The 11,916-nt window shown below is 43.4% G+C and overlaps 1 protein-coding gene across 1 annotated transcript; it reads left to right on the forward strand.

Annotated features, from left to right (window-relative positions):
• The first annotated feature begins 7,825 nt into the window (after positions 1–7,825).
• On the forward strand, positions 7,826–8,899 carry LOC123079382 (vacuolar protein sorting-associated protein 28 homolog 1). Its single transcript, XM_044502151.1, has one exon. It carries the CDS (start codon positions 7,982–7,984, stop codon positions 8,624–8,626), a length of 645 nt encoding a protein of 214 aa, XP_044358086.1. The 5' UTR covers positions 7,826–7,981; the 3' UTR covers positions 8,627–8,899.
• The last annotated feature ends 3,017 nt before the right edge of the window (positions 8,900–11,916 follow it).

Below are 11,916 nucleotides of genomic sequence, written 5' to 3' on the forward strand. Positions count from 1 at the left end.
CATAGGATACCCCAAAGAAACTGTTGGGTACACCTTCTATCACAGATTCGAAGGCAAGATATTTGTTGCTAAGAATGGATCCTTTCTAGAGAAGGAGTTTCTCTCGAAAGAAGTGAGTGGGAGGAAAGTAGAACTTGATGAGGTAATTGTACCTTCTCTTGAATTGGAAAGTAGATCATCACAGAAAACCATTCCCGTAATGCCTACACCAATTAGTGAGGAAGCTTATGATAATGATCATGAAACTTCAGATCAAGTTACTACCGAACCTCGTAGGTCAACCAGAGTACGTTTCGCACCAGAGTGGTACGGTAATTCGGTTCTGGAAGTCATGTTACTAGACCATGACGAACCTACGAACTATGAGGAAGCGATGATGAGCCCAGATTCCGCGAAATGGCTTGAGGCCATGAAATCTAAGATGGGATCCATGTATGATAACAAAGTATGGACTTTGGTTGACTTGCCCGATGATCGGCAAGCCATATAGAATAAATGGATCTTCAAGAAGAAGACTGACGCTAACGGTAATGTTACTATCTACAAAGCTCGACTTGTTGCAAAAAGTTTTTCGACAAGTTCAAGGAGTTGACTACGATGAGACCTTCTCACCCGTAGCGATGCTTAAGTCTGTCTGAATCATGTTAGCAATTGCCGCATTTTATGATTATGAAATTTGGAAAATGGATATCAAAACTGCATTCCTTAATGGATATCTTAAAGAAGAGTTGTATATGATGCAACCAGAAGGTTTTGTCGATCCTAAAGGTGCTAACAAAGTGTGCAAGCTCCAGCGATCCATTTATGGACTGGTGCAAGCCTCTCGGAGTTGGAATATACACTTTGATAGTGTGATCAAAGCATATGGTTTTATACAGACTTTTGGAGAAGACTGTATTTACAAGAAAGTGAGTGGGAGCACTACAGCTTTTCTGATAAGTATATGTGAATGACATATTGTTGATCGGAAATGACGTAGAATTTTTTGGAAAGCATAAAGGAGTGTTTGAAAGGAGTTTTTCAAAGAAAGACCTCGGTGAAGCTGCTTACATATTGAGCATCAAGATCTATAGAGATAGATCAAGACGCTTGATAAGATTTTTCAATGAGTATATACCTTGACAAGATTTTGAAGTAGTTCAAAATGGAACAGTCAAAGAAGGAGTTCTTGCCTGTGTTGCAAGGTGTGAAGTTGAGTAAGAATCAAAACCCGACCACGGAAGAAAATAGAAAGAGAGTGAAAGTCATTCCCTATGCCTCAGTCATAGGTTCTATGAAGTATGCTATGCTGTGTACCAGACCTATTGTGTACCTTGCCATGAGTTTGGCAAGGGGGTACGATAGTAATCCAGGAGTGGATCACTGGACAACGGTCAAAGTTATCCTTAGTTACCTAAGAGGACTAAGGAAATATTTCTCGGTTATGGGGGTGATAAAGAGTTCGTTGTAAAGAGTTATGTCTATGCAAGCTTTTACATCAATCCAGATGACTCTAAGTCTCAATCTGGATACATATTGAAAGTGGGAGCAATTAGCTAGAGTTGCTCCATGCAGAGCATTGTAGACATAGAAAATTTGCAAAATACATACGGCTCTGAATGTGGCAGACCCGTTGACTAAACTTCTCTCACAAGCAAAACATGATCACACCTTAGTACTATTTGGGTGTTAATCACATGGCGATGTGAACTAGATTGCTGACTCTAGTAAACCCTTTGGGTGTTAATCACATGGTGATGTGAACTATTGATGTTAAATCACATGGCGATGTGAACTAGATTATTGACTCTAGTGCAAGTGGGAGACTGAAGGAAATATGGCCTAGAGGCAATAATAAAGTTGTTATTTTATATTTCCTTATATCATGATAAATGTTTATTATTCATGCTAGAATTGTATTAACCGGAAACTTGATACATGTGTGAATATATAGACAAAACAAAGTGTCCCTAGTATGCCTCTACTTGACTAGCTCGTTAATCAAAGATGGTTAAGTTTCCTAACCATAGACATGTGTTGTCATTTGATGAACGGGATCACATCATTAGGAGAATGATGTGATGGACAAGACCCATCCGTTAGCTTAGCATAATGATCGTTAAGTTTTATTGCTATTGCTTTTTTCATGTCTTATACATATTCCTTTGACTATGAGATTATGCAACTCCCGAATATCGGAGGAACACCTTGTGTGCTATCAAACGTCACAACGTAACTGGGTGATTATAAAGATGCTCTACAGGTGTCTCCGAAGGTGTTTGTTGGGTTGGCATAGATCGAGATTAGGATTTGTCACTCCAAGTATCGGAGAGGCATCTCTGGGCCCTCTCGGTAATGCACATCACTATAAGTCTTGGTTGGAGAGGCTCAGCCAAAGGTTTGAATACACACAAGTCTCATTCTTATTCTCCTTGGGCTAAGTTCAGTAGAACCCGCCCAGCACTCGTGGTATATCTTGTGGTGATATCTAGACCGATACAAACTTATTCTTCGGCGAATCTACACTTTGGATACTTTGAATAACTCCTGACCTTCTATAGGATGCCAAGTCCTAAAGAATATCAAGTCCAAAATAGGCTCGATCAGATTTTTTTGGTGATGCTCAATCACAGTTCAATTTTGGTTCTCGGTGTTTTTCCTCACTAAGGATTTGTCTCAAATCGCTGTGAGGATGGTTACTCGGACAACACTTGTCTCGATTCACTTCAAGAAGCCAACTGCAAAATGGTTGGAGCTAGGCTGCTATTTGTAGCCGGCACATACACACATGCGCTGAAATGATCGTTGGAGACCAACGTGACACAACACGTGGCAATGGTCGGGTTTAAAACTGGAACTGACTGGAATAATTTGGGTGGCAAGTTTCCAACTCCTTAGCAAGGAATTTAACTTAGGTGTCTTGAAGATGTCACGATGAGTAGATTTTACCGTCATTTTGTACCGGTGTTTAAATAGGATATTCTCATATCACTTTGATTTGCCCACTAGAGAACTAATAAATGCAAAGGCTTGCAAATATCATTGTGTGTGTTTTGTTCCTTGCAAAAAAATGTATTTAGGTGGAAAATCAAGGCATATATGAGATAATCCGGAGAATAAGATCACTTCCATACAAGTAGGTGTGCACCAAAAGCAACAAAAGAAAAGTCAATGCGTACTACGACCGGTACTGGTCATACCAACGATTGTACCTGGTGCCACCGAGTCCGTGACATTATCCCTAAAAATATTGTGAAGGACCCGAGCAAAATTGCAACAGAGAAACCCTGAAACCATATTCTGTCCATCTGCACTATAGGAAGGAGAGGAAGACCCGACACTCATCTCCTCATCCATTCACATCTTCGCAACCGCGGCTCAACCGTCATCAATATCTCATCTACATTTCTATCTCCACCACTATGGCCTTCATCTCCATTAGATTACTTACTTGTAATCAAGATTCCATCGTGATCAGCGACATTGCAGGACCATCAATCGTTCATCTTCAACTAACCTTTTATACCATGTCATTTGCTTGTGATTCGATTGCAATTGAAGGAAATATGCCCTAGAGGCAATAATAAAGTTGTTATTTTATATTTCCTTATATCAGGATAAATGTTTATTATTCCTGCTAGAAATTTATTAACCAGAAACTTGATACATGTGTGAATACATAGACAAAACAAAGTGTCCCTAGTATGCCTCTACTTGACTAGCTCGTTAATCAAAGATGGTTAAGTTTCCTAACCATAGACATGTGTTGTCATTTGATGAACGGGATAACATCATTAGGAGAATGATGTGATGGACAAGACCCATCCGTTAGCTTAGCATAATGATCGTTAAGTTTTATTGCTATTGCTTTCTTCATGACTTATACATATTCCTTTGACTATGAGATTATGCAACTCCCGAATACCGGAGGAACACCTTGTGTGCTATCAAACGTCACAATGTAACTGGGTGATTATAAAGATGCTCTACAGGTGTCTCCAAAAGTGTTTGTTGGGTTGGCATAGATCGAGATTAGGATTTGTCACTCCGAGTATCGGAGAGGTATCTTTGGGCCCTCTTGGTAATGCACATCACTATAAGCCTTGCAAGCAATGTGACTAATGAGTTAGTTGCGGGATGATGCATTACGAACGAGTAAAGAGACTTGCCGGTAATGAGATTGAACTAGGTATAAGGATACCGACGATCAAATCTCGGGCAAGTAACATACCGATGACAAAGGGAATGACGTATGTTGTCATTGCGGTTTGACCGATAAAGATCTTCGTAGAATATGTAGGAACCAATATGAGCATCCAGGTTCCGCTATTGGTTATTGACCGGATATGTGTCTCGGTCATGTCTACATAGTTCTCGAACCCGTAGGGTCCGCACGCTTAACGTTCGATGACGATTTGTATTATGAGTTATGTGTTTTGGTGACCGAAGATTGTTCGGAGTCCCGGATGAGATCACGAACATGACGAGGAGTCTCGAAATGGTCGAGAGGTAAAGACTGTTATATTGGAAGGTATTATTCGGACACCGGAGGGGTTCCAGAGTGTATCAGGTACATACCGGAGTACCGGAGGGGTTACCGGAACCCCCCGGGGAAAGATATGGTCCATAGGAGGGAGGCTAACCAGCCCACATGGGGCTGGTGCGCCCCCACAAGGGAGGAGGCCGAATTGGATTTGGGAAGGGGCGCCACCCCCCTTTCCTTCTCCTACTCCCTCTCCTTCCCCCCTTTCCCCCTCCATGAGAAGGAAAAGAAGGGGGGGCAAATCCTACTAGGACTGGGAGTCCTAGTAGGACTCTCCCCTTATGGCGCGCCCCCTAGGGCCGGCCTCCTCCCTCTCCCTCCTGTATATACTTGGAGACATAACAATTATTCCAAGCCGTGTGCGGCGTCTCTCTCCACAGTTTGCTCCTCCGGTCATAGCGTCGTAGTGCTTAGGCAAAGCCCTGCGCGGATCACATCACCATCACCGTCACCACGCCGTCGTGCTGACGAAACTCTCCCTCGACCCTCTGCTGGATCAAGAGTTCGAGGGACGTCATCGAGCTGAACGTGTGCAGAACTCGGAGGTGTCGTACGTTCGGTACTAAGATCGGTTGGATCGTGAAGACGTTCAACTACACCAACCGCGTTAACCTAACGCTTCCGCTTTCGGTCTACGAGGGCACGTGGACACACTCTCCCCTTCTCGTTGCTATGCATCTCCTAGATAGATCTTGCGTGATCATAGTTTTTTTTTGAAATTGCATGCTACGTTCCCCAACAACAATGTGTGCGTAATTCGCTCTGGCTAAGGGGCGAGTCATAGCCCCGCAACCCAGTGCATGCGCAAGAAGGGATTGAAGGTATGGATTTCCATTATATTTTTATGTAATTGTTTGTCTCTTGTCTCTATCTCGATCTCAGGGCTTGCCAGTACGCGATACACCGAAGATCGGTATAAGGAGAGTTAAAGGACATGGAACAATGGAAGACTATATCAAAATTGGTGATAGTAATGCCAATATGGCAACCGGAACTAAATATATGGGGGGAGACATGATGCATTCATCAAGCACTAATGTGTTGGTCCGATTTATTCTTAATAACTGAGAAAACCCAATGAGTCCTCAATGCGATAGTAGTCGATCGTGGTGTCACAAGGATGCATCACCCACTTATTTATTTTCTCATTGTATATCTTATTACTTATTGATGCATTGTTGCTCTATCTATTTATAATCACGAGTCGCGTACACGGATGTAGGTGAAAATCTTAACTCTAGCCTATTTATTTACTGTTATAACCTCCACGATACTTTCTTGGTTCGGGAAACTCAAATGATTTGCGATAAAAAAGACTTCCAGACATTTCCTTACAAAGGTGAATTCAGTTTCTAGATCCGATAAATCCTAAGGTCTCTAGGGATGGCTATATATACATCCGAAATTGGATCAAAGGTAATCACTTAACTTCGACACCGAAGCTAAAAGAGTTGCTTGGAAGGAGATTTCCGAATCTAATTCGGCGGAGAAATATGTTGGATTGAACACAAACATGAAGACTTCGATCTTGCTTAACTTACGACTCAAATACAAAAGTCCACACAACAACTTCCAAGTCTTCAATGGCACTCAAAAACATCAATCTTCTCACAATATTTTTAGGGATCACCACCCACAAACTAAACCTAATTCTCATGGATTTTCACCTGCGTATAGTGAAAAATACATTAGCCCGTCAACTGCTTTATGGTTAATCATCCAAAATCCATTAAGGGACACTAAATACTAGATGCACTTACACAAGACTCCATAGTGTCGGTGAAATATTCTTGTTTGCAACATTTAGTTACATTGAACTAACCAAAGCTATACAAGACCAAAGCACACACTATGATCTCACCTCCAGTAAGGGGATTTGTGAAGGTTGAAGTTGTCGCATTGCTCGACATCACACTTATTAATCTCGTTTTTCTTTTAGAAAAAAGGTCAGAAAAGGCGGCCACAAATGCGAGAGTGTGATGCCCTACGGTCTTTCCATGGTAGATAAAAAACCTGAAGTTGTTCACTAGGTTGGATGAGCCACGTCTTACGGTGTCATGGCGGGATGATACAGTAGCATTGTGTGCATCCCATGAACAATTGGACAAGGAGACACCAATTTCTCTCGTACGCGTCGTAGTAGTTTATTGTTGTCACCTACTTGCTATTCCCATTTGCACAATATTTTGATTCGTGCTTCGAGAATTAGACCCCAAACACCCTCAGACAACTCTCCGTTTCCAAATAAATTGACCCCAACTCCCCATAAAGGGGAGGGGGTTTATGTGGGGTAGGGACAGGGGGTTCTGGTGGGGTGGGGTTGCATCTCCCCTAACAATTCCCCTAGTTGTGGTGGAGGCAACATTATGTCAAGGTTAGGCCTCCACCACACCTTAAAATATTTCACCTTCATGATATATACACCTCGGAGTTGATGAAATCTACACGCTCAGTGTTGGTTGTGTGCGTAGCTGCATGCGCCGGCCATACCTAAAAAAATAGTTCTACCTTCACTATTGTTTCCAAGCCGTGGCAGGTGACAATAGATGAAAATTTGATCCCCACGCCCGCCGCCGCCCTCTGCTCTAGCGAGCATGCTGCCCTGATACCAGTGACCATCGAGTCATCTGCCCACTCCGCATTCACCGGCACAACCCTACTCCTTCTTGACCATTCCTCGCCAAACCCGGTCGGGAGCTCCGACGCGTCGCTCGAGCCACCTCGATGCGTCGCCAACCCCACACTCCGCCGTGCTGCTCGAGCTACCTCGTGGTGCCGCGTGACCCCGACAGGTAAGAGAGCGGGAGAGAGGGAGAGAGTGACAAAAATAAATTTATTGGCCCATTGACAACGCCAGAAATTTACCTGGGAGTTGCAAAAGCACCCATACATATTTCTAGAAAAAACATTGAGACAACCCTAATAACACCCTATTAAAGAGATGATTTACTAGTAATTGTTGAACATAATGAATACTCCCTCGTCTTAGTGTGTTCATTCACTCATTTCTGTTTGGATGGAGTCTACATTAAAGTATCAAAAACATCTTCCATTCATCTTTGCCAACCGTTGAAGATTGTAAACGAAGGGGGCGGTAAACCACAGTGCAGGAGAAGCTGCCGTGCAATTCCATTCATCTTTTGCTTTTGGTTGGCCGACTAGCGGCGAAAGAAAGCTTCAGAAGAAGAAAGGCAGCATAAACGCGTGCACAGCGACAGAGCGTTGCGATCTTGCAGACTACAGCGTGCGTGCGGAGAAGCATCAAAGACTCCACATTTTACACGGAACCCCTCGTAGTTCTAAGTCCTCCCAAGCCTCCCCACGCCCCGCTTCCTCCCCTCTCTGTCCCCCCTCGCCCCCAATCTCGCGCGACGCCACGAAACCCTAGCCCCCAAATCGCTCGCCGGGGAGAGGGAGGGAGGGTGGGAGGCCGGAGACGGACGCCGTTCGCCGGCCCCGATGGAGGTGAAGCTGTGGAACGACAAGCGCGAGCGGGAGCTCCTGGAGAGCCTGGCCGACCTGTACGCGATCATCAAGGCCACGGAGAAGCTGGAGCGCGCCTACGTCCGCGACCTCGTCTCCGCCGCCGACTACGAGGCCGACTGCCTCAAGCTCATCTCCCAGTTCAACTCCCTCTCCTCCTCCCTCGCCGGGGTCGTCACCATCCCGCGCTTCGTGCAGGCCTACCGCCTCGACTGCCCAGCCGCCCTCAACCGCCTCGTCCAGTCCGGCGTCCCCGCCACCATCGAGCTCCGCGCCGCCACCGCCTCCTCCTCCGCGCCGCCCGCCACCGCGGCCTCCGCCTCCGCCATCGCCCAGTGCGTCCAGAGCTTCATCACCGCCATGGACGCCGTCAAGCTCAATATGCTCGCCAACGACCAGGTCCGCCCCCTGCTCCACGACCTCTCCACCTCCATGGGGAAGCTCGGTACCGTCCTGCCGCCCGACTTCGAGGGGAAGGTCAAGGTGAACGAGTGGCTCGCAAAGCTGCATAAGATGGGGGCTGGGGACGAGCTCACGGATCAGCAGGCCAGACAGCTCAATTTTGATCTGGAATCAGCCTATAGTGCGTTTATGGCCTCGCTTCCCACTGCTGGCCTGTGAACGATGATCGGCTTGGTTCAGAGTTGCTTCTTCTTTCTGTTTTGTCATGCTCTTGTCTTGCAATGGTATACATATGTGTAATTTGGCTCAAGCTATATCGTTTGTCGACAACAATGCCAATCTTATGGAAAGTTGCCCCCTACAGATCGATTCTTTCATACTGATTATAGGGACCCTTGATTGTATTCAGCGTACAGTGTGTTTATGGCCTCGCTTCCACTGCTGTTTGTGATCAAAGGATTGGTTTTGTTCTGATCTGTTTCTACTTTGTTACGATGTTGTCTTTTGATCACTACTGTGGGTGCTATATATGTATAATTTGGATTGCGTTCTATTCTTTGCCAATAACAGAGTGGATTTTACGAAGAATCCCCAGATGGATTCTTTTGCATAATTATTATATGTGGTGTGATGTTTCTCCGTGATGTCCATCAATGGTAGAATGCTTGCCTTTGTCCTTTCTATTGGATATGTTTCTTCTCGGTCAATAATATGGAGCAATAAGTGTCAATTTATATTTTACTGTCCTGTTGATATTAGATCTTTCAGTTTGCAAGAACAATCTCGTTTTAATCTAGGGCAGTTGGAGCTGATTGCATTGGTGTTTTCGCTTTGTGCACTTGCTTATCCTGGACTGGTCCAAAGATACATGGCTGTTCAGTTATGAAAATACAAGTCATGATGTGTCTACACTTGGATTTAACCAAATTGTATCATTGATTTGATAGTTTTGTACGTATAGTGTATTCCAACTGTGTACTTCTCGATATCAATAATGGTTTTGTAAGTTTTGCTTCTGAATTGTTCCTTTCTTTGTACTCTGTGGTCATTGGATCACTACTGCAGTGCCATCCATATGTGTAATTTGGATTATACTCTCTTGTTTGTCAATGATAAAAATGCATTTTTTGGGTGGAAAGTTGACTCTTATCGATGGATTCTGTTGCATATTGGCTATATACGGTACAATTGTACAATGTTCGTTTGTGATGTCCATTCAATGTAGAACACTTCTTCCTTAGGAAATGATAACTACTATTCCCTCTGTAACTTAATATAAGTCATTTTTTGACACTATCATGGACTCTAAAAACGTCTTATAAAAAGTTACAGAGGGGGTAGAACATATGCCTGTAATGCAGGTTATTTCTCTTAACATGCATATTCCTTAGACTGCTGGCCTGTGAACAATGATCGGCTTGGTTCAGAGTTGGTTCTTCTTTTCTGTTTTGTCATGCTCGTGTCTTGCAATGGTATACATATGTGTAATTTGGCTCAAGCTATATCGTTTGTGGACAACAATGCCAATCTTATGGAAAATTGCCCCCCTACAGATCGATTGTTTCATACTGATTATAGGGACCCTTGATTGTATTCAGCGTACAGTGTGTTTATGGCCTCGCTTCCAATGCTGTTTGTGATCAAAGGATTGGTTTTTGTTCTGAGCTGTTCCTATGTTTTCTACTTTGTTACAATGTTGTCTTTTGACCACTACCGTGGGTGCTATATATGTGTAATTTTGGATTGTGTTCTATTCTTTGTCAATAACAGAGCGAATTTTGCGAAAAATCCCCAGATAGATTCTGTTGCATAATTAATATATGTGGTGTGATGTTTCTCTGTGATATCCATCAACGGTAGAATGCTTGCCTTTGTCCTTTCTATTGGATATGTTTCTTCTCCGTCGATAATATGTAGCAATAAGTGTCAATTTATATTTCACTGCCCTGGTGTATTATGATCTTTCAGTTTGCATGAACACTCTTGTTTTAATCCAGGGCAGTTGGAGCTGATTGTACAGTGTTGGTTTGTGATGCCCATTCAATGTAAAATGCTTGCATATGCCTGCTAATCTACCAATTCTTCCTTAAGAAATGATAACTAATACAACATATATGCCTGTAATGCAGCTTATTTGTCTTAACATGCGTATTCCTTAAACTGGCTCACTAGTGTGCTTTCTTCCTTTACCAAATAGACATCCAAAACCTCTAAACAGGCTTATGTTTTATGAATGTAAATTTTATTTTTCTGATCTTTTGCTGTTCTTCCGCAATTTTTCTGAACTTTGGAAGCTGAATAAATTTTCAGATATTTTAACATGCCAAATTTGTTCCGGTTGAAAATCAATTCAAGTGCAATTTTCAGATGTGAACCTCAGATCTTCTACTGAATTATATGTGCGGAACAAAAGAAAAAGCTAATTATTATTCTGACATGCTTGGCAGGACATTTTTCCCAGGCTCATCTCACCTTCCTCTGGTTTGCGTTTTCACAGAACCCAGTCCGATGGTGAATCATATCATCTAGTTTGATGGAAATCGTGCTACCCATTTGCAAAATATACATGTTCATGGATTTCCTGTAGTCGAAGACCAATAGAGTCATATTTTATTCTTGCTCATAGCTTTCTGAACTGAAACATAGGGCCTGTTCGAAGTCTCTCCACTCCACGACTCAGCTCCCGGAGCGGGCGGAGTTCCAGTTGAAAACAACGGAGCGGAGAAACAGACGCTCCGCAGATTCTCGTATTTCTCGGAGTGGTGGATTGCCGAACAGGCACATAGTAAAATGGTAGAAGCAGGTAATGTAAGCCACCAGTTCATTGACTTTGTTGGTTTTGATGTGCTAACAGCAGGTCCAATATCACCATCTGATTATTCGAAACTACGAAACTATGTCAAGTGGTGCTCTTTGAACGGGTATTTCATAGTTTGATAACATGAAGGAACTGTCACTTGTTTTTATTTTATCAGTTGTAGCCTAGGCCACTTGCACATTTTTTATTGATTAGAGAGCTATCCAAAGTGGTTACTGTTTAATTTTTTTAGCGGGCCCAGCTCAGCTCAATTTAAGAAAAGATAAGTAGCTGGATCAGGGCTGTGTACATTGGATCATACCAATAGTCGTGTTGACCTGCTGCTTGGAGAGTTCTGCATCTCATTTTTCTTGTAATACGACACTAGCTTCAACCGGCCTCTCCAGCAACCTTGCATCCGCCATCGTTGCCATGCCGCTTCAGTAACTCTGATTCCAAGGTCCACCATCTGAGTGAGCTTCAGATCCTTCCATTGATGTTTTAACTTGTTGTTGCCCCCGCCCCTCTTTCTTTGACCTCTAGAAATACTTGTGCTGGAACAAAAGAACAAAGAAGACCTGCCCTTTGTGTTGTGTTTATTTTCCCTTTGCAGTTCACTAATTTATCTGTCATTTCCTATTTCTACAGGTTTTTCATCCGTTGCTGCTTCACCATGTGTTTGCACCTCCAGAAGTTCCTTTGCTGTTTTAAC

Source organism: Triticum aestivum, chromosome 3D (genome assembly GCF_018294505.1).
Source record: "Triticum aestivum cultivar Chinese Spring chromosome 3D, IWGSC CS RefSeq v2.1, whole genome shotgun sequence".
Taxonomy (NCBI): domain Eukaryota; kingdom Viridiplantae; phylum Streptophyta; class Magnoliopsida; order Poales; family Poaceae; genus Triticum; species Triticum aestivum.

Excerpts from the sequence above, each read along its gene's own strand:
- LOC123079382 (XM_044502151.1), top strand. The coding sequence starts at position 7,982 with ATGGAGGTGAAGCTGTGGAACGACAAGCGCGAGCGGGAGCTCCTGGAG.